The sequence below is a fragment of the Poecilia reticulata genome, chromosome 7, assembly GCF_904066995.2.
Source record: "Poecilia reticulata chromosome 7, P_reticulata-male-v2, whole genome shotgun sequence".
NCBI classification, from domain to species: domain Eukaryota; kingdom Metazoa; phylum Chordata; class Actinopteri; order Cyprinodontiformes; family Poeciliidae; genus Poecilia; species Poecilia reticulata.
Genome location: NC_088836.1, coordinates 10,341,987 through 10,366,142, shown reverse-complemented (window position 1 = coordinate 10,366,142; position 24,156 = coordinate 10,341,987). Strand labels below are relative to the sequence as shown.

Below are 24,156 nucleotides of genomic sequence, written 5' to 3'. Positions count from 1 at the left end.
GGGTTCAAGTCATAGTTATGCCAGATCTCACTTGTGCAACTTCAAAAGACTTTCAAACAGCAGGAAGACATGTGTTCAAGTGATTGGAGAGTTATGAGCCCAGTGCTGACCCGTGACGTTACCCAGTCACCAAGTCTGCCCATGCGTGTGATTGAAGGCTAATTGGGCTGTAACATCTGTTGAGAAGGGGGCCGACAATGGCAGCTTGTCACTTCAGCAAACACACCATTGTATTAAAAAAAAACTGCAATTCACATCTTGCCAATGGCTTCAAACATCTCAGACTTGAGTCACTTTTACCTCACATTGCCTGCTCTGTGAGGTAAAAGAGCAGGCAATGCTCTTTGCCTGCTCTTTTACCTCACAGGTAAAAGAGCAGGCAATGTTCTTTTACCTGTCTTTAGTTAACTACTATTGAAGTAGTTAACTATTTAACTACTTCAATAGTTAAAAAATCAACATCAACATAATTACAGAGTGTAATAGTTGGAAGCTAAAAGATGCTGCAGGAAATGTCTGAAAGGTTTTAGTAGGACAGTAAGACTTTATTTCTGGTTAATTAGACTCACTATGATCAATGTTGGGTGTGTGTTCAAGACAAAAGTTGCTTTAAAAATTGTCTACTTGTGTGGATACCTATGCAACCAGGTTATAAGATGTTATTTTTATTTACATTATTTAAAAGTGGAAACAGTTCTGAAATAAATTATTATGGTTTCACTTTTTTACATTATTACCAACCGTTTATGACTTTGTAAGTCAACATAAATGGATTTCATAGATGTCTAAAAAAATTATTTGTAAGCACAAATGTGTCATTCCAAGATAGTTACTCATAGGCTTTACATAGGTGCTATCTATTTAGCATTTATTCTTGGAAAAGTAAGACAGCTCATCATATGCAGGGCAAAGCAGTCACAAAGTGTCTGCAGAGTAATTGGAAAGAAGTTTCAGTGGAAAAGTCCTGACTAACCATAATGCATCTCCAAAGGCCAAGAAACAAACTGATTTGACCGAGCCAGATGGTACAGCAAAACGCATCAGTTCTAGGCTCTGAGGTGTTTAAATCCAAAGGTGTGAAGAGAAATGGCTTCATGGTCAGAGGGATTAGTTCAGCAGAGAATCTCTAGAATCCATCTTGAAAAGTTATGGATTTAAAACTTTCCTTTGTAGTTTCTTATCGGTCCATGAAAACATATCCTACACGCTCTCCTGGGATTTATCTGAGTGCTGTCCGTTAGGATCCTGAAATCTATAGTCTGCAATCGTTTGTAAACTTTCCCTCCTGATTTTCCATCGACTCATGCATACAGGCTGCAGGCCCCCAACGAACCCCAGCAGAAAGCCAGGGAGATTGTGAAATGCTTTATCTCCCCCCCTGCCCTTTGCCACCAGATGGTTCTGCTTGGATCACGTTGAATTCGTTGGAGCAGATTGTGCTATCTGATTTCATGGTAAGCTGTGTTTTTTAACACCTTGATGTTGTGCATTTTAAAGACAGAGACCAGCATACATGCTTTCATCTTATCACATCTGGATAACTACAACACTCTCTTTGCAGGCCTCAACCTAAAAACCCTTTGATTTGTTCCAGATTGTGAACAATTCAGTTTAATGCCTCGAGTGATAAGATCGCATCGAACCTGTTTAGTATCTTTGAATTAGGCCATGGTGCTTTTATAGAAAGAATATGGAAATTGTGACATTTTAAAGGTGGTTTATTGTCTCTTGGATATATATTTAAACTTAACTTTGCCTTCTTGTTTGTATTATTTAGGTCATGTGGGAAACTAGAAGGGGAAAAGACATCAAGTGCATCTGGCTGACACATTCTACTTGTTTTCAACACATCCTTATTAAATTGCTTTATGAGTCGCGTAAATGGCCATGGAGAGCTTTAGTATCAGAAATAAGCAACATAAAAAATGCACAACATAAAACACCAGCCAACGTTAAACTTCAAAATCCTCTTAAATTTTATACAGCCAAAGGTTTTCAAACCTTTTGTTTTCATTTGAACCACTTTCATGCTCACCTTTCATTGGGATTTTATGTAGTAAACTAAAGTCAAGTCCTGTATACTTGGAAAGAAATAAAAATACTTCAGATTTTCAGACTTGCTAATAGAAAATATGCTTATGTGAAAAGTATTCAAAATCTTCTGCTGCTTATTGGATATAACCAGCTTGGCTTGCTGATATTTGTCTCTATTCTTTGTTTTTGACATTGTTTTTAAGTTTTGCAACAGATTTTAGCGTAGATCCAGGTATGGACTTTGGTCTGATCTAAATTTTTACATTGTATGTTTTAGAAAGGGACTTCTGATAACTTAATCTCGACCTCTTCCTAAGAGGCCAGATTAATGCATGCCTGTGCTATTACACCTTTGAAATTATGCAGAATATTTGCCAATTTTATAATGAATTAGTAGCTTTGTGTTGGTCTGTTACAAAACCATCTACTAAAATTCAGTTGAAATTTGTAGCTGTAGTGTCACAAAATGTGGAAAACATTAAGAGGTGTGTTGTTTTTTCCAGGACACTGGAAAAAAAAAACCTTCCTTCATTTATGGTCAGTAAATGAAGGAAGGTTCACCAACTCTTTCAGACGTAAAGATGGAAAAACCTTTAAACAGTCTAACTAATTCTGATTATTTAAGTAGAATTGACCAGTATGAGGTTAGAAGCAAAAACACAAACAGAGCTGTGCCTGTTAAATGAAAAACACATGTTGGTGGAGCAGGGCAAGATCTGCAGCGTTTCAATGTGAGAACTGATCCTCTGCAGCATTCGCAAAGAAAGCCTCTTGTTTTCTATCAGCATCAATGAGTTTAGACTCCTCCTGTGGATGTAATCAGTAACAAAATAAGATGTTTGAACAAAAAAAGGTGTTTGAACTCCACCACATAAAGATAGCCCAATGGTTCAGAGCTAATAGGCCTAAATCGGAGCTTAGGAAGCAGCTGTGCCCCGTAAATTGAAATGTAAAACTTTTTCTTGGGATTCTTTTAAGTTGACTCAAGAAAACAGGAGGGAGGTTTTACACATTTTGTCACTGCAGCTGAATATGAGTAAAGGAGAACAATATATTCACCATAATTGCTGTTTCTGCTGAAGGGATACGCATTTTCAATAGACTTTTGCTGGATGTTTTTTTTTTTTTTTCAAACTCACTTGCATTTTAAATGTATTCCTATGAACTATACAATATCTGCTGTCAAGTATTGAACCACAAACAATTTTTGTACTGTTTATTGATCTATTCATCTATCTATATAACATCCTTACTTAGTACTGCTGAGGTGGAAACAGCAAATTGCAATTGATTCTCTGCTTTTGCTAAGTACTTATTCAGGAAGAGTGATTTCTGCAAAAGTCACATACTCAAACAGTCAGCTGGGATTCCTAAGAAATAAAATATTTTATCAAGAGGAAAAAAATATATAACTAAGATTAAATTCTAAGCTTTGAATCTGTTTGCATGGTTGGATTGAATTGATTCTACATATGAATAAGATTATACTTTCTAAAATGTGTATTACGGAATTGAAGCTGCATTAATGAACTGATGTAAATGAAACCAAAATTGTCCATTATGTGGTAAAAAAAAAAAAAATCCAAGATCACATGGTTTTTTACTCACTGATAAAACTTCAGTAGCTCTAATCGCAGACTCAAATTCACTCAGGAACAATTAAAGGTGAACCAGTTTTGGTTCAGACTCTTTAACCCAAGGATGCTTATTCAGTACATGCTCATGTTGTGAGTCAAACAGAGTGACTCTTGTTTTAATCTCCCCCCAAACAAGCTGTGGGAATTATTTTCTATTTCTTTATGTTTGTTTCATTTCTGTCCAATATTTAGATCAGCTGATTTTATATTTCACTCACAGCTCTGCTTCTCTACAATTGTACCTCCTATTTTATGCTTCATTAACTCTCCAAAACCTTGAAAAACAAAGCCAAAGTATTTGCCAAAGTGCTACCATTAAATTGATAAAAGTAATTCTGATTAATCTGAACCTGCTAACTCTGCTCACATGGTGTTTAAAATAGTGTCAGTTTCTCTTAAAGGCACAGGGCCCACAATTTTAAATAACTAGTTTATATTTATTACAATTTGTTGCTTTATGTTCAGCAGAAAATACTCGGATCAATACAACCATCAGGAGAACAACAGCAAATGCAAAGATTTAACTTTGATGATTAACTTACAGAAATAAGACAGAGTTGGACTGGAAGATGTTAAAAGGAAACTTCATTTTAGAGCATTTCCAGAAAATCTGCAGCAGTTATGAAAGCCAGCAACACAACAAAAAACATAGTTCGGTATTTAATGAAGACACTGAACACTGAAGGCACTTTCATACTTTAGCAAGTGATTATTAGGCCAAAATACAGACAGAGTGTGTTTAACCTTCAGCTGTGTACCTACTCTTTAACCTCATTCTTACGGAAATAGGTCATCAGTTCCGCTGCTCACTTCTCATTGTCCACCTAATGAATCATCATTGTGTCCATGAAATAGCAGTCATTAGTCAATACAGTTGATGATATGGGGGCCAGTTAATTTCCTGGTCGCAGTGATATTCTTTTCAACACTTCCAGGAAAACAGCCCCAGCTTTAAACAGATGTTTCTGCAACAACAAAAGGACAAACATGTTTTCATGCCGTTTGAGCAGTGATGCCATTGCTATTAGAAACGGATGGAGCTGCAGACTAAGTGCTGCTTCCACCCTGAACGGAATAAACAACCCTGAGCAAAACAAACACCTGGTTGGTCAGGAGTCGGGGTTAAATCGCCATGGTAAGGCTTTGGTTGCTGGGAAACCTGGCCTTTATGTGACGTACTGCTGGTTGATTACCTTTACACACACATCATTTCCTGTTCTTTTCCTGTTCAGGATCAGTGCTGAAATTGGATTTGTTTCTTTTTTTTCCCCCCAGATCGCCTTGATTGTGCTGGAGGTAATGAGCAGCCTGACAGGACCGGCGCGTTGTGAATGATGGCGGCAGCAGCTGTGCGGTTCCGTGTGGTGCTGGCTGATGAAGCAGGCACCTCTGGAACAGCCCACCTGAGACCAAACCCTTTTCAAACACACTCTGCAATACAGCTAATGTTGTAAAAGCTGTCAGTGAATCACTTGACGTACCCACGCATTCACACACACTTACACTCTACGGCCATACGATTATAGGGAAGGAAACAATTAAAAAATTTTATTTCTTCATGATTTAGAGCTGAAAAAACAATTTACCACATCTGTCTCCTGTCTCATTCAGCCCTCTTGCCTCTTGCGATATTTTGAAAAACCGATTACACACTGAGATTTAATTAACATCCAACCCCGTCATCCTCCAGTCACCTTTGTGAGGCCTGCTGTAAACAGTTTCTTTCAGTCTAGACAACACTTTGGTTCTGCTTTGTGATCAAATTTCACAGCTGTGCACCCAAGCATCAAGAATTATTCACATGTCTTTGTGTGTGTGATCCACATATAGTATATTGGGAAGTCTTTCACTTCCTGCAGATTAACCAGTGAGAATGACTCCTCACTCTTGTGAGTCATTCTCTTTCCCTGCTCTAAGAGCATGTTGAAAGCAATGCAAAAATAGAACTAAAAAAAAGAAACAGGTTTAACCTTTCATTGTGCAGTAATATGCTCTGGTTTTTAGGTTAACTCCTACTCAATAAAACCTTCAAGCAGCTGTTTTCATTTGTACTTGTAGTAATGCATTTCAGATGTCGATGGATTATTTCATTGAAGTACCTGTGTAATATTTGGTTGATTTATTGTTTATTCAGTAAGAGGTGTTTCATCCATTTAACATGTGGAAGCACTTTACAAAGAGCCTTTAAAAATATCCTGTTCACCTTTAATGATCATAAATACAAAATTCTGTATGTTTTAATCTACAGATGTCAATTTAATAGACTCGAAACATAAAAACAAAGTAGTGGGCAACAATAAATACTGCATGTTATTTACTTTTGGATAATTATTTTTGAATCATGTGAGCATTATGATTGGTTTTCCTTTTTTGGCTTTTTGAGTTCTAATTATGTCAAATACATAGAAATAACGAGAAGAAAAAGATGTGGTGAGTCGAATGAGAAGACTGGACTCAAGGTCTCAGCAGAATTGTCCCCTTTACTTGATTAGCAACCTGAGGTTGTTGACAAATGTTGTTCATTTACATTTCTTTGGAAAAGCACGGCTCCCCAGCACTGACTATCAACAGACTGAAAGAAACAACCGATCCAAAATAGGAGGTCTTAGTGCTGTCAATCATGCAGGTGTACAGTTTCTTTTCAATGTGTCGTTGCTTTACGTCTTCCTCTACAACAAAATTTAGAATTCAAAATAAATAAACATACAAGTTCATGAAATTGCTTTCCCATGAGCCTCTATGATTATTTTAACAGTGGAGTTGTTTTTAAAAAGAAATAAGTCCACCTTAGTTTTGGGCCCATGTCAGACTAGCTATTACCTTAGGCTACTGGGTCCTTAAGCTACACATAAAAAAGATGTCAACAGAGCTATCTAATGCAGGTATGAGTTATTTGTAACTTTAGGATCAGGATCAGTTCTCACACTGTTCAAAAATAAATCATTTAAAAATTAATTCATTATTTTATTATTTATGTCATTAATGTATTTATTATTTTTACAACAAAAGATATTAGTTAGTTCAAGCAATGGGACTGAACTTCCACACAAGTATGATCATATTTTGTGCCTTTAGAATTTGTTTCCATTTCCAAAACGATTCCTAAAGGAGTCGTTTTCAGAAATGTTTGTAGTTCCCTCTGACATGAAATCATGTGCCAACAATGTTGTCATCATTTGAACATGAAGTCCAAGACGCTCAAATGACTTGAGTCATGCCATTTGAGTGTCTTGGAGTGCCTTTGAGTGTCCTAAAAATTGCGACATGAATTTGATGCATTATCGTTATTATTGTTATTATGATTCAGGGAGGAAGCAAGACCTTGTGCTGACATGAAAGATTGAATTTCCTGATCTTCCTTCAGGGATATTTTCTCTTTGGCTGAAGGCGTTCCTGACTAGTCCAAAGTTCTCAGCAGCAGTAGTGCGATGTCCAAATAGTCTGCTTCTTTTCTCTGCAGAGAACATAACACTGATTAGATATGCCAATCTATTGCCTTTTCCATACAGCAATGTTTAAGCTGTAATGCAAACCCTTTGCTGCTGATGAGCCATAAATGGAGATTCTTTCATGTCTAAGTACGATAAACTTTCCCAGATTGTCGGTCAGTTAAATTTTAAAAATCCTTTCAGGTATTTTATCCCTTATTGTCTTTGTTCTCTTTTCTTGCCTAACCCACTAGTTTTCTCACAAAGAAATGTGTGATTATTAGTTTTAGCTTTTTATTGTTGTATAAATCAGAGACCTAATGTTTGAGTCTATGTGTACAGTTGTTTTTTTTTCTTCCTTATGTTGAAATGTCTTTTTCTCTTGCTGAGGGTAATCACTGAGGTAATTACTCCTAATTGGGTTCATTAATCATTAGACCTGTCAGGCTGTTTTATTATCAGGTAATAGCCAGGCATGTCTGAGTATATTTTAAGAAAAGTGGGCAAGAAATGGTTGATTTTATTCACATTATTCACATATTATACATTATTTGGTGCACTAATCAAATAACCAGTAAAAAGTCTGAAAAATGACGATTTAGCAAAAATGCTCAAAAGTTTTCAGCTCTTTGCACAGATTTGTGAATCACCTTTCAGAAGACAATAATGTTTCCATCAAACTTCTTTCTCGCTTTAAAAATGTTGTGCTTCTGTCCCATTTCTTTTCGTTTTTTGTTTGCTTGCATCTTTTTTCAAACACCATATTCAATTCTCTATAACTGAGGGATTTCAAGAGATTTTGGTTGGGCTCTGTAGATTTACTTTATGTCTGTTCTTATACATGCTACTGTAGGTTATGTACTGTGTGACTGTTTTTCAGTTCCAGGAAAACTGAAAGACTTTATGATATTTATTAACATATTTTTATCAAAAACAAACAAACAAACAAACAAACAAAAGAATCAAAATGATGTGAAAGGCAGACATACTCTGTGTGATGAAGCAAAGAGAGAAAAAGCGTCATCTGGTAAATTATGTGTAAATCTGTTCATGTCACAAATAACTTCTGTTATATTCAGGGACCGAAACTGAAGCTGAATAAAATGTGATGTTTAACAGATAAAGACAGAATGTAAGCCTTTGTCTTTCTGCAATTTAACAAGTCTTAATAATTTAGTCATATTTGGGCAAACATGGAGTAATAAAAAAAACACAGGTGCCCACAGTTTTCTGCTGCAACTTAGACTCAGTGATAAGGGTTAGTGGTAACCAGTAAAAATCAGCCAGCGGAAATGAGCTCAATTAAGACCCCACGGACCATTGCAAACCCATTTTACTCTCGCAGAATTCTGAAGGCCTTTGAAAACACAGGGGAAATAACGGGCTCCAAGTCTGAGGATTACAGACGCAATTTAATTCCCAGTGACTTTATGACTGGTGACAGCATGTTGTGCGTGTGTGTATAAGTTTAAGTGAATGCTTAAACACATGTGAGTATTCATAAATTAGGAATGAAAGCCTCACTTATTGCTGTGAGTCTCCTCCAATGTAAATGTGTGTACATGTTGCCAGTGCCCACAAGCAGTTCTTAATGGAATCAGAATGAATCATGTCGGACACGTTTACACATGCTTCGCTTTTAAAAGAGACGAGGAAAACTTTTTAACCCCTCTCCCCTGAACTTTTCTGTTTGTTTAACGTGTCGAAGGGTCTGCAAGACATCTGTCATCACATCGGCAGTTCAGCTCTGGAGATCAACTGTGAGAAAAGGTGCATGAGAGGTTGTGTTTGTTGAATACGCTTGAACAGAAATCATGGAGATAAGCCACAAAACATGATTTGAAGGAACTCTCGTAAAAAGCAACATGGTAATTATGTCGGTGTCAAGACAACTGGGTTGCAATAAAGTTGTTTTATTTAATTAGGTGAAGATTGAGATTGGCTGCAGGGCTGTTGATTTTTTTCCCCCCTGTATGTAAAGAAAAATGAATGGTCATACTTTTCTGTTCCATTGCATGCAATAGTACATTTTACACACAGCACTTCATATTTATTGACATTAATACATTTAGACTCAAATTTCAAAACAATTTTTACAGTTCATATAATAAAATCATTAACATTTTCCTTCATGCAAACATCTATCTACCATGTATGTTAACATCAATATTTACAAATATTCTGTGGAATCTGTAAAGCTTATAGACGCTAAGTCTTTTACTGCCCCCTTGTGGTTTAAACATGAAGCAACATGAAGGTAGAGTATAATTAGAAGGGGTTCGGAGTAGAAGGAGAGAAGGTGGGGGGCTGACGTATCGTTAGAGGGGTGGGGGTTGAGGGAAGAGAAGAAGGAGGGAGCGATAGAGAGACATTGAGGGGGGGTGGGGGGGGGGGGGCTAGTTTACCATTAGAAGTGTGAGGGGTCAAAGAGGGTGGGGCCGGTCTAGCGTACCGTTGAGTGCTGGGGGGGCCGGACGGACAGCGTATTGCAAGAAGGGGGAGGAGGTCTCGCTGTAGAAGGAGGGGGGCGAAGGAGAGACATTAATCCCCCGATCCCCCTATAAATGCCATTTTATTTATATAATTAGGGCTATTGTAAATGAATATTTTAGTAATCGAGTACTCTATTGATTATTCTTACGATTAATCGAGTAATCGTATAAAAAGAATTGACAAAATAAAGTATTCAATAAATCTGACATAACAGCAGTGTTACTGTCGGATATCAATATCAGTCCAATTTTTCATTTTTGAGCTTCCCTAACAGTTACTTTTTTGTAGTTTAGAAAACTAACCTGTAATAATGGGAAATGTCGCCTTAAGTGGTGGTGGGCCATAAATTAAGAGTTGGTAAATTACGGGGGGAAAAATTGCTAAATTACAGAAAAATTCTGCTGGAAATTCCATAAAAAAACTGAAAATGTATTGGCAGAAAATTACCAGGACATTTCCCTGTTTTTTTACGGAAAATTTTTACATAAAATACAGCTAAATTACGGGAAACTTCTGACGGAAATTCTGTAAAAAAAAAAACAAAACAAAAAAAAAAAACTGAAAATATCCTGATAGAGAGTTACCAGGACATTTTCTGTATTTTTTAATTATTTTAATTTTTTTTTTTTTTCAGAATTTCCATCAAAATATTTTCCATATTTTAACAGGTTTTTATGTCAAATTTACCAGTATTTTGTTAACCCAAAACTGAAATTCTCTGTCTTTTTACTCTGTCTTTTGTGATATATTCACAAACTTTAAAAAAAAAAAAATTCCAAATACTTTTGTCTTTCAAACCAACCATTGAAGTCTTTATTCTATACCATATATTAATTATAATTGAAAATATATTAAAGTTATTGTATTTAATATATTCTTAACATCTGCGACAGACTGGCGACCTGTCCAGGGTGACCCCACCTCTCGCCCGGTACGCTAGCTGGAGATGGGCACCAGCAACCCTCCCGACCCCACTGAGGGACCAGGGTGTCAGAAAATGGATGGATGGATATTCTTAACATAATTTTGAAACAAAACTAAATTCTAAGTCCACAGGAAATGTAGTTGTAGAACACAAAACACTTAGTTTGAAAGTACCTCATGCAACATGATTGAAAAATGAAACCATTTGACAATTTGCAGACTTTATTTTGCAATTTAAAACCATAAATTAACATGTCATCTAGTCTTTATAACTAACCTTTGCTATTATATATAAAGAGCTAAACATATTCTTAAGCTTGCTAATGTTTTTCTTCTGTGCATCACAACTAATTTATTGCATTTAACTATACAAATTTTCAACGTATAATCAACGTATACGTATAATTAAATGTAAAGCAGTCTTGACTGTAGTCTTTGAAGTCAAATAAACAATTTTGTTATTACTATAAAATGGAACATAAAAAAATTGCTTTTGAACATGAAAATCATAGTTTTAAACAGGACCAACATACTTCCAAATAAATGCCGAAAGTCAACCACTATTTTTATGAAATACAGGTATAAATATTTTGTTAAAAATCAAATGCTACATAAACCCAGCCGGTAACACTTTATTTGAAGGAGGGTGAATAAGACTGACATGACACCATCATAAACACCTGTCATGAACATGAATAAGCCTTCATGAATATTTATGACTGTTGTCATAAAGCGTCATTCGGTAAATCATGACACTTTTAATACAAAGTTGACATTATTGAAAATGTCTTCGTTATGACAACTTGACATTAATCTAGACAATTACTAATGATTAATAGTATTCAGCAGGTTGTTTTTTTGTCAGCACAAAGACAGTACTCTTATCTTTCATGTGACATGATAAGTGTCAATAAAATGATAGTAGCCTATTATTAAAAAAAAGCTGTGGTCAATAAATCCCCACATATTTAATTATTTCATAAGTAAATCAAAGATTCACTTCAGAAAATATTTTTTTACAATATGTAAATAAGTTACCAATTCAGACACTGCTAGGATCCTTTTATTGTCATTTAGATTGTGGTGATTTTGTTTTTTTATGCTGAGCTTGCATGCATTTCTAGGATGTGTAATATTACCGGTAATTCAAATTCTTGAAAGATTGTAGCAGTCTGTATTACAGCAAATTTGAAGAACCCTCTGACTGAAAACACTGTTTTCCCAAATCAGTCTAATGAACAGTCTGGTCAGGGTTGCCCATAATTTTTTTGATTTTATGAAGAATCCATCTTTGTATTATCATCTCCATCTCCACACTCATCCCCAGAACAGAACCATAACTAGAAATCGATAAAGTTGTTGAGCCAAAGAATAGAAAACTGTTAAGATATATTTCATACATTTAGTGAGGGTCCAACATGATCCAGGAGGGGTCAGCCCAGAACCCAACCTGATAGATAAACAGCTGCACACAGACACAATCACACATTCCCAGCCTCTTGCTCACATACAGATATTCACATCCACTCTCCCAATGTAAGGAAGAGAAAAAAATGTCTTCCTGATGGTAGTTTTATTTATTGAGATGCATGTGTAGATAATACACAGAGATTAGCAGGAAGGAGATTTGGACCATGCACACCCTTTCTTTGGTGGTTTTTAAATGTTCCTCAAGGGATGTGGATTATAGTTACCCGAGCTTAGTTTTAAAACCGCAAATTATGCACAGTTCTAGTGTATTCAATAAACAATGCGATAGTGTTCAAAAAAGTCAAGCGAATCTTTAAGTAACTGCATATTTTTATTGTATTAATCAAAAACATTTTGACATGACATTTCACAAAGACCCAGGTATATTACAGTGCACCACATTAACTTTGGCCTTTGACCTCAGACTTTCAGCTACAGACCTCCCAACACTCCACTGTTCCTTTGCCACTATATACAAAGCTCGGTTGTCCACAAAAACCGTCAGGCTGAAGACACAAATCGTGTTCAAGTGAACAGTTTACTCTTGCACACAGACACATGCACTCACTCAACATACAAACACAAAAGCCTCTCATAGTAAGCGTTGAAAAAAAAAACCCACCACATCACATAGAATTGGGATAGAAGGAAGATTTGGAACAGAGGGCTTTTAGAACAACAAAAGACTTTAATTGGACACTGTCTGCAGGAAAACAAAAGCTTTTCCATTGGTTGTAAAGGATTAAAAAAAATGCTAAGGACAAGTCCTTGTCAGCAGAACATGAACACTAGAGAAATAAATCTACATTTATAAGGAAAACACAAAAGTCCACAACAACTCAGCTTATCTTTCCACATAAATACATAGGAATAATAATGATATTTAACATTGTGCTTTCTTTACCTCTCGATCTCTCATGTCACCATGTCATTGTCAGATGCATTAGCCACAAACTTTAGTCATGCAAGTTCAAGCACAAACAAAAGCTGGGTGAAAAAGGGATACTCAGGCATGTTTGACATCACTGCTGGTTCAGAATTGGTTGGTGCACATATGTCCACAGCACTGATCAGCTGCTTCCTTAAGCATTGAAAATCCACTTGGTTAAGTCAATCCAGCCCCGCCCAATGTGGTGTCGAAATGCTGAGTGTCCCTTTCGTAGGCGTCATCGTTCAGTTTAGTTTAAAGACTTAATTACACATCTATAACAAAGGTACATAAATAACAATGACAATGATATCATACATCTAAAATCCCCACGCAAACCCGGGTTGTGCTGCCTTGCTTTTAACTGGGACGAATACACTAACTTAAGATAATTTGATTAAAACCATGATATTTGGTGGTAGCAGCACAAAACATATCAGTACAGATTTTATTTCTGTAAAACATAAACACACGTTTTATCTAAGACCCACCAGTTCCTTTCTTGCATACTGGTTATGACATACCCAAGTACCACACACAGGCTCCTTATCTGAGCCTGTTCAAGCAATGAACACTAGGGGGCAGGCTACACACACCATGTTAGCACAAACAACCAACGAATGTGGTTTCTTTACAAATAAAACACCTAGAGACTAAGACATTTATAAAGGAAAACCTTGCTGTCCTAACAGAGTTTACATCCTCAAGCAGCATCCAATGATTTCAATGACTGCAACACTACATAACAAGTGATTACAAAGTGTAGAATATTTTTTTTCACAACCTGTAGAAAACGAATTGTGCGAAATTTAGTGTGCTGAACTAGGAATCCTGTACTCACTGTGTATCAACTGCTCATCTATGCATCACTAACAATTTAGGATTGAACAGTGTGAAAGAAATGTTGTACCTCTTAGTATACAGAAAAGAAAAATCTTATTCTCACTCATAAATATCATGCTAATATATATTTATATATTTATATACTGTTCCGTAGCCCAAAAAACATGGGTTGTCATATTTTGAGTCTGCTTAAATCCTCCCCCTTTCTTCCGACCTTTCCTACCATATTTATCCATTTCCCCACACAGCACTGTTCTCATTATTTATCTTTAATGCTAAAAATGTTGGAAGCAAAAAGATAGACAGTATGTAAGAATTACTGTTCTGAATTGCGTAGAAAATTATTTTAGTTGCAATTTTTTCTTTGCAAGTGACGCTATGAGCTCTAATTTGGCTCCTAATTGTATTCTCAAATAGTTTTTTTATAGATTGATTTATTTGCTTCATTGTTTTTTTCCAGCTTTTGCTGTTCCGTAAACATCTTATTCTTCTTCCACTTTATGGAATATGAGTACATCTATCATTACTCACTCTCTAGTGGTTTTAACCAGCAATATGATTTTTTAGTAAGAGGCCAGCTATGACTCGTTCCTAACCAAGACCACATATACTGACTGAAATAAGTATTCTGATCAGAGATGCACCGAGGAAGACTTCTGACATCTGGTGATCGGAAAAGGCTGATTTTCAGCTTGACCACCTCCACTGTTGACCACTGGGTTTGAAACCTTAGCAGATTAAGTCTAGAACTGTATCACTATATGGCAGCACTGTTTCTTCAAGTAGCAGTAACCTTTGAATGGAATTTAGTGGAAACTGGTGGTTAAATTGGTTGACATTTTTTTCTATTACGACACTATAAAGCTCATACATCCTGTTAACTTTAACTGTAAACCATCACCTGTGTACTAACACTAACAGTAAAAGAGGATGTAAATCCTTCATTCAAAGTAATATTTATAAATAGATCCATACTGACTCACCATGGATCCAGATTTTTAATAGATGAAGCACTGCTACAGTTGCTGCGTGTGCATGGTCTATGTTTGTTTGGGCAAGTCTTTCAGACATTATTTATTAAATGTCTGCGGTACAAGAGTCCCACAGTGATTATAATTTTGTCATCCATCCATCTATCCACCTGGAGGGTCTCCTCCCAGTGAGACATGCCAGGATGTATTCTAACCAGACGCCTTATCCACCTTAACTGGCTCATCTGGATGTGGAAGAGCAGTGACTCTACTCCAAGTCTACTCTAAAATTGGCCAGAAAACCCCGATCGGTGCATCTCTTTGTTTTAAGTCTGTTGCTTATGATGATACAAACTCAATGTGTCAATGGAAACGGCTCCAAAAATAAAACTGACTCAAGAATCCAACCCCACAACAAATTTATAACATTTTCACAAATAGTGTGTTCCACGGGTGCTGGTAACTCTTCATGGCTCCAGGGTGTAATTTGTACAAATGACAAGTGGTGATAAGAATGGAAGGGGGGGCCACAGAAAGATGTTTGTCAATTACTCTGGTTCTTACAAATGTCACTGCAACATGCACATACATTTTAAACATAATTACTCGTTTTCAGTTCAAGACTATATTTTTGCATCATTGTTCCAGTTGTCACTTTCTCCATTCTGTCCGTATTTAGGTCACTTAATGAAATGTTATACATAGAAGAGTGCTTCTCAAAACCTTTCGGACTGTTCATGAGTGGCTGCAGCGTGTTGTCCAGAGAGTAACAGGTAACACACTAACTATTAAAGTAGTGTAAATGGCTTGTAGAATAAGCTTTAGATGTGTGTGTCAGTTTATTGCCTCCTCATGAGGGTGAATTTCCTCTCGCGTATTTGCTAGTACACGTGACTATCCTAGTGAAGAAGTGTAAAGGGATCGTGCAGAATCAGTCTGGGCAGTAAGGCAGCACATGCAGGAAGCTGGTCACAGGGATGAGGAATCAGGGGGATGGTGTACCGTATAGTGGTGGTATCCATAGATAAATAAACACAATACAGGAGGTGGAGTGTGTCTGTGCATGTCTTTATGTGTGTATTTGTATATGTGAACACCTCCATGAGTATCTGGTCTCTCAGTTACTTTATTTCACTCTCCCTCTCACTCTTTTTCATCCGTTTCTCGCCGTAGTTACTCCCGAGGACTGCGCGGTGCCCGAGAGCTCGGTTTCCCATCATGGGTCCTGCGGTTTCTCCCCTTTCGGATCTCCTGCAGGTGCTTCCACTTCTTATTGGCCGGTCGGGCAGCAGGACCCAAAGGTACGATCTCCTTCCTCGGAGACTCAAAACTTTTCGACCCCTGGTCGGCACCAGCCTGTTTCCGTGCCCAAACTTGCTCACAAATCTGGTCAACAGTGCTGAGGTTAGGGTGGTCCACCAGCTGCATGAAGTCCCGATACCAAAGCTTTTGATTGGTCAGTGAAGGAGCACCTCCGCTGCGAGGATCTAATCGAACAGGGGAGTCGGAGGGAAGATTGGAGAAGGAGGAAGATGTCGATGGTACGACTTCTAAAGTGATTCCCAGCAATGTCTGGGTGAATCCGTGCTCCATAGCGTGGCATTGGTAGACACCAACATCTCTCTTGAGGACCCGACGAATCAGTAGGCCCCTGTCTGTCTGCAGGATACGTTCATCAAGACGCACCTAGAGTCAAAGATGTGATTCAGTTCAGCTCTCACAACATGGTTCTAATTGTCTGTTGAACTGTCTCTATGGAGCCTGGTGTTTTTGTTCGGCTTCCCTGAGGGAATGACCCACCTAAATGTTGTTTCCAATGATCAAATGTCCTCTGTCTACAGAGAAAACCGAGGCCTTTTCTGTATTTAACCATTTCTCTCCTGGGTAAAGCAAATGAAAGAGCTACTAACTATGGGATATTTTTTTATTTAATAGATAAAATAGATCTCTAATAGATCTAATAGATCTCCAAGATTATGCCACAATACCTACTGCTATTTATCTGTGTGGATAGAAATTATTGACTTGTAAAGTGTCTTAAGATTACATTTGTACAGAACTGGTATTATGGAAATAAAATGTAATTACTTTCTTAGCACATCTAGTGAAATTCTTAGTTCAACTCATTCTGAATTGATGGAGTGTTTTAGAGCAACAGATTTCAAGGTTGTTTTTCTTACAGTCTCTTAATTCAACTAATATAAAATCCCTAAATTAAGTCCTGTGACCAGTTATGGTCCCGTGTGCGACAGTGCAAATTGTGAATCATTTTTAGCAGCCAGATTTTGACAGATTCTGAAGAGAATAAAAACGGCCATGTTTTTCTGATCAGTATTTTTGAAACCCAATCTAGTCAGTGGCCCCTTATTGATAGAGTTACTCTAATTACATTTTCAGTTGTCATGGGAGGTGAATCATCCAAAAGTCATGAATTAGAGCAATAAAAAGAAAATAATGAATTGGATAATCAGATAAAAACAAAACAATACGGTGACCTCAGACAGCATCGTTACAATGTGCCTTCATCCCCAACTCGTCCTCAACCTTCCCACTCTCTCACCTCCTCTCTCGGGTTCTGTGGTTGCTTCTGATAAGTCCAGGTGACTCTGGCCTGAAGGGATTTGGGGATACACTCCAAGAAAGTGCTGCTTCCCTCAACTCCATACAGCTTCCTCTCTGCAACGCGATGCTTGTGGTGGTCTGAAGGGGGCAGAAGAGACAAAGATATAATTATAGGCTTGGTATATTTGATTTAAGAAAAAAAACATTGTCTAGAAAATATTTGCCTTTTGGTACCTTGGCTTATGTTGTTTGGAAGGGGATTTAAAAAAAACTATTTAAATGTGACAGTTCTTGTACATGATAGGAAAATGTATGATTCCTCTATACAAGAGCATTTCTTCTCATTATTTATCAGAACTTAGTGAGTTGATCCAAATATTTATGCATGTCTGACTTCTAATATCCTAACTTAATGACACCTTGTGCTTTTAAGCTTTGGCTAAAATGAATGAAAGAAAAATAAATTATTCAATAAATACAGACAATGAAACTTTAGCAGCACTGGCATGGTGCTTTGAGGGGAAACAATGGTGTGTAACCTGCCAAACAGACTGACCGGCCGGTCCAGCCACATCAGAGACAATTACACTGATTTTCATCAGTTTTACTCGGCTTGAATGCCACATGATGTAATCTTATTACCCAGGAGCTCTTTCAGCTGGAGTGATTAGCCTGATTTCGTTGTGGTGTAGAAACACAGAGAGGGGCTGAATGCTCTCTTTGTGGTCTGAGAGGACAGATGTCACCAGAGGTGAAGCGTTTTGGCTGTTTTGCCATGCGGACAGTAAGACGTCACATACCAAGACTTCCATCATGTCAACACAGGAAAAGGCTCAGTGTTCATGAGAACATGTACAGCACTGTAGAATTAAAACCTGCTACATTTGGCTACATTTGTGTTTTTTTTTCACACAAATGAACCATTAACAACCAGGACTGTAACAAGATCTTATAGCACAAAAACCTTACAATACTAATACTCAGTACATTTATTGTGTTTTTCACTCAACACCATGCAGTTGCTATTAGGTTTTAGGGTAAGAAAGGAAGGAGTTCTTTAATTGCCCTGTTGTGTTGACACCATCAACTTAAGACTGATCATCAGCACTGATCAATGAAGCCGTGACCTATAGCTACATTTATTTTTAAATGTAATATAAGAAAATATACAAAAAAAGCAACAGCTGGTTCAAGTTGGAACTTTAAGCTGAGTTCATCATGTTTACATGATGAACTATGAATGTGATTATTTAACTTTGACCTGACCAAACCTAACACAGATCTAGTTTAACATAAACTGATTGGTCACCAGACTGCCCATCAACATTCACTTCCTAAAGCACTGAAGAAGCTCACATAAATTTTAAAGCATCTATAAAGCAGATTTTTTATGTAACAGAGAAAAAAAAAACTGTCACAAAGTGACCAAATGTACAAATTAACTTTAATCACACAAATAGCACAACTGACTGACTAATACCAGTTGTGCAAAAGTTGGCTTGTGATTCAGAGCCTCCAGTCAGAATTGAAGGGCTATTTTTGTTTTCAATCAACCCTGTATTGTATTTGATAAACTGTGATTCAAAATATCTCGACTTATCACACCTGAACTTTTCCACTCAGTACTGAAAAAGATTCTTTAAAAAACAAAGATTAGAGATTTCTAAAAGCTTTACTCCTAAAACAAAAAAAATTCAGCTTAATGCACTTTAGTCATTAGGATTAGACAAGCAAACCACAATATATGGACTTAAACAGGGAAGGAGATATTCTGCAGAGCCTTGTAAATACTTTTGGTAGTTAGGTCCGTGACATAACTTTAGTCACGGAAACAAACAAAAAAAGGCGATTAATAGTTTTCCTGGAAATATTGTGAAAGTCTGGTCTCCTCTTGTTCTCTTGAACCCATTATTCTACATCCTCATAAGCTGAATGTATCATTACACTTCTACTAATAAAATTTAACTGGGCCGCATTTTACAGTACGAGTGTTGTAAATTTACCTCCTGAGCAAAGGGTGTTGGGGTCCCCGTTCCTTACATCCTGTCGACGGAAACGTCTAAATGGAATATTAAAAAAAAACTGGTTATGGTAATTTCCACTTCTGTTGAGACTTCAATTTCTTTACAGCTACCTCTCCATATGGTATATATGCCATAGACATTTTGTCACAGACCTCTTTGTATTCGGTAGGTAACGAGTACAGGACGTTCCGTCCCAAGCGCAGTATGGATCTCGGGCCAGGCAGCACTCGGCGCAAGCCTTCCCGTAAACACTGCACCGGTGAAGAGGGACTTGGGCGATTCCCGTGTCCGAGCCGACGTACAGCTGTTGCTGTGAAAACAGGCAGGGACGAGATGGAAACGTTTGACAAAAAGGCCTAAAGAATGTCCATTTAACAGAATTGAAAACAGCTGGAGTTATCTGTCATAAATCAAATCGTTTATATCTCTGTAACAGTGATGACTGTGGTAATTTATGACGCCTTTCGGTGATTTGAAGTGAACTTTCTGTAACCATTCCGATTTAGTGTTGTCACTAATCACCTTCTTTTACTGTTTGTTTTTTCAACACATGGCCTCGAGGGCGGTCATGTTGTGGGCATGTTTCTGAACAGGAGAGAGTCAAAGTAAACTTACCCGTTTGGAAGAGATCTGCATGTTAATTACAGATGAGGCATCCTGAAGAAAAGAATGGATAAAAATATATTAGTACCCTTAAAGTAGAAATAAGTCTTTCTTTTGTAGCAGTTGAAGAAACACCAATTTTTTTTAGAAAGCAATATTTCAAAAACTGCTCTGTAGAAACAAGAAATGTTATCATGTAAGACGAGTGTAAAAAAAGGTGAGCATTCATATGTTTTGCTTTAAACTTCTTTCTACTTTAAAGCACAGATATCATTCAGTGTTAGAGCCATTAAAAGCAAAGTTTTTTTTTCTAATTTACTGCCCAGCTTGTAAATGTAAAGCGTTCTTGGGAAACAGTTGTTGGTTGAAAGGGATAAAAATAATATCTAACAGAATGATCCAAGTATTGTCTTTTTTTATATTTAAAAACTATTGCTAATTAAAATATTCTTTTAAATTGCTGGGTAGGGTGCCCGTCTGTTAGATCTCCAAGCTATTGTCTCTTAAATGACCATTCTCCTGATTTCCTCCTCCACACTGTATAAACAAGATCATAAATTGGTTTGTTGTATTTTAAATCAAATTTTATTTATTTATTAATTTTTTACTTTAAGCAGCATTTTTGATTGTCTTGACTTTGTTTTTCATCATATTTAATGTCTGTCTGAAGACAATTGAAAGTAAGTTGGGAAATGTGCCTTTCTGGTCACTTAAAAAAAAAACAGTGGCTACATTGTTTTTCTATAAATTGCTGCTGAACTGTTTCTGATATTTCATCTAAAAAAAATGAGGTTAGGCAAAATCATAAAATGTGGAAGTTGAAGTTAATTTTATTCTTACTTTGAAGACCTCCAGCTCTTCCAGTAAAAGTTCTTCCATGTTGTTCCAGCTCTCCTTGGGGACACTGATCACCTTTAGGACTGTCCCTTTGTCTGAAATACCACATGCTCATTATCTCCCCATCATTTTCATTTCACTAAAGAGAAAAAACGCAAAGTGAAGGAGAAACCTTTCACGTACCTGTTCCGATGAACATGACATCATACTGCCCATCAGCAGCATTGACTCTGTCCACGGCGATCTGTGTGAAGCTGTACTCCACGTTGGTCCTAACAAACACAGGCCGTCGATTCATGGGGTACACCGGGTTGTACATCAGGGGGTGGTGACGGGCAAACTGGATCACATCATCTGGGAAACCTTTTGTGGATTCAAAACTCCCAAATGTCTTGCTGGGACACTAACGGAAGGAAAGGAGAAACACATTTTGTAGTTTCCAGAACTTGCTAAAACATGAAACTGCTATGACTGAACTCATCCATTCCATTCAAAACATATTTTTGCCTTTGGTTTTATACAAGTGGAATAAAACATCTGACTCATCAGTGTTTCAGCTGGTTAAGAATGCACCAAGCCCCGGTCGTGCGGCCGCATTGAGGTCATTATGGTGTGAGGGCTGTCAAGGACTTGGAGGAGATTTACTCCAGGTCAGAGTCCAGTTTCTCTCTTTAATTAAAATTCCAGCTCTGGATTTTCTGAATACTTAGGAGCACTTTAGCACCTTGAGACATCTTAGCTTAAAGCTAGGTTATTTCTTCTTATACTCATTTACTTTGGTCCAGCCTGACCGTAAGCCTTGCAAGCCTGTGGGATCTGTATCTGAAATCCAAATCAGTAAAAATGCAGTTTTACATTATTTCTGTTGCATTCTTAAAGTATAACTTGCCTGCTAACTATGCAGTATGTCTAGAGCTGTTGAGGCCTTTTAAAATGAAGTTCAGAATGAACAACTCCTGCTGACTGAAGGCTTCTGTGGTTGGTGGAATGTCAAACCCATATTGATTGGGACAACTGTGGAAATGTTTTACACGGAAAACTGGTATTTAGCACCATACTGGGTTCTCTGAAAGTACTGCCATTAAACTGTTTTATTAACGTTATTACTGCCACTGGCATTACTGTATTTTCCACACTATAAAGCGCACCGGATTATAAGGCGCACCTTCAATGAATGGCCTATTTTAAAACTTTTTTCATATATAATGCGCACATTATAAGGTGCATAGAATAGATGCTACAGTTACATTTGGTTGCCACCCGTCCCGGGACGCAATTTGTTTCGTAATAATAAAGAAGTGGTACTTTATATAGTCGGCTGCCCCAGTCATTGTTTCACTCATGGTGTTGGTGTTGTGATATTGTGCCCAACTGCTTTCTGGGTAACACAGACCAACCGACACGCTGCCGCCGCAGTCCGTCTTCTCTTTGCCCCGCCCCTCGGCTTTAAATGTATAGGGGCTGGTCCCTTGGCAACCCTAGTCGAAGCACCCAGATGAATATCTAAAGCTGCTTTGTTGACATAAAGAATGTCAACAAAACAGTCCGACTCGGGTCGGCGAGGAGAGACTTCTGCGACTGGGCCGGGGCGTGGCCGGACGATGGTCACCCTTCTCCGTTCGCACACAGCATGTTCATGGAGAACGTGGTGCTAAATGACCTGCAGACGACCTGATTATCAGGTCGGTAGGTAGATACATAGGTCAGTCAAACTTTATTAACAAACTTTATTAACAAACTTTATTAACAAATCTGACAACTATCCCAGCATGCACTGCGCGCTTCTTCTTCTACGGGCGAAAATGAAGTCGGCGGCTGCTTACCGTAGTTGCTAGACTTGTTGTGACTCAATATTGGTCCATATATAAGCCGCACTGTCGGCTTTTGAGGAAATTGAAGGTTTTTAGGTGCGCCTTACAGTGCGGAAAATACGGTACATGATTTTTTTTTTTTGGTCAGACTCAAACCCCAATTTATTTAAAAGTAAAAAAAATAAAATAAAGAAATAAATTTAAAAATTCATTTAAAAAGATGCAACATAAGGATGGAGGTGTGCTAAATTTTAAGGAATAACCTTAAGAAAATTGGTTTTAATTATTTTAATAACCTGCTACGATTGGACGTTATTACAGTCTGTCTGCTGCTTTGTCAGTTATTAACATACCATTCCTGGGCGGGGATATGGCACTTTTCCCTGGAAAGGGACCCATTGGTAGTTAGGCCCCTCTTTGTGTGCAAAGGGCCCCAGGAAGGCCCTCCGGATGTCATTCATGGAGTAAAGACACACAGCTGAGCCTTTAAACACACTGCTGCTGGGGGAACAAGAGGAGCAGGGTTAGATACAACAAACACATGCATGACATTGTATGCACTTTGCTTCCTCGCCGTTCACTTTCCCTAATGCACACCCTCACACACTCACTCCTGCGCATAAACAAACATGCACATGTGACTCGACTCTGACCTGGAAGTAGAGAAGACAGTATAGACCAGAGGGTTCTTTTTGTCCCTCGTCTGCAGCAAGAACACGTCCCCTGAGGACAGACACACACAGACAGCCGGGTCAGGTGGCGGTAGCCCAGAGGTCAAAGGTTGGGAAAAAGATAAACAAAACCCTATGGACATGTCTAACCACTTTAAAGAGACATTTCACTGATTAGTGGGGGTCATGACATGAAACAGAATCCACCGCAGCTTAATGCGGATGTCAGGAAACTCAGTCTTGCTTCTTGAATAAAGAAGTCTTAAAATGTTACGATTTTATAGAAATAAAAAAAAGTTTACAAACTAATGAAGTCCTTTTTTTTTAACCAGATAACTCCTATAGATTACCAACGCAGTTTCACAGAAAGATTCTCTCTAATTTTGGCCTCAGGTACAGTCCCAAGCTCATCATCTAGATAAGAGACTCATCGTTCACATGGAGAAATGTGAATGGCAGGTGCAGCCCGAGGCAGGGTTAGGGTTTGGACAAAGTCTTCCACTTAGTTAACCTTTCCTTCCGTCATGAGATGAGCACAAAGGCAGGTCATATTGTGGCCCGCAGAGAGTTTCAGACACTTTGTCAGACACATCTTAAAAACTCCTGCAGCAGCTGGAAAAACCACATGACAACAGGTCTGAGAAAAACATTACATAACAAAAAGTCTTTTGGAGAAGGAATTTTGGAGAATACTGAATATTATTGTAAAACAATTGATGAATTTAGAGCATATTTATTGATGTATTACATATTATTTGGTTAAAATTTAATAAAACTTAATTCACAATGTTTTTTTATTATAATTCTTCATATTAAAAGTAATGATGCTGGTTCAGACAATTATTATTGTTTTGATTTATTTCAATGATTGGAAATGGAGGGACAGAAATATCGTAAGACATACAAGAATCATTAATTCT

General features: G+C 37.6%; 1 protein-coding gene across 4 annotated transcripts in view; it reads right to left on the bottom strand.

The window, feature by feature from the left end:
- Positions 1-12,304: 12,304 nt before the first annotated feature.
- sema3b (sema domain, immunoglobulin domain (Ig), short basic domain, secreted, (semaphorin) 3B) overlaps positions 12,305-24,156 on the bottom strand; it is a 127,662-nt gene continuing 115,810 nt past the window's right edge. For 3 of the 4 annotated variants that reach the window (XM_081608830.1, XM_017307978.2, XM_008423833.3), the window contains 9 exons: positions 23,219-23,288; positions 22,919-23,066; positions 20,938-21,157; positions 20,758-20,849; positions 19,930-19,971; positions 19,467-19,624; positions 19,294-19,349; positions 17,289-17,428; positions 12,305-16,414 (listed from right to left, as the gene is read on the bottom strand). In XM_081608830.1, coding sequence (XP_081464956.1) covers positions 15,902-16,414; positions 17,289-17,428; positions 19,294-19,349; positions 19,467-19,624; positions 19,930-19,971; positions 20,758-20,849; positions 20,938-21,157; positions 22,919-23,066; positions 23,219-23,288 — 1,439 coding nt within the window. In that variant the 3' untranslated portion in view covers positions 12,305-15,901. The remainder of the gene's footprint in view (positions 16,415-17,288; positions 17,429-19,293; positions 19,350-19,466; positions 19,625-19,929; positions 19,972-20,757; positions 20,850-20,937; positions 21,158-22,918; positions 23,067-23,218; positions 23,289-24,156) is intronic. The other variant, XM_081608831.1, reaches the window with a different exon arrangement.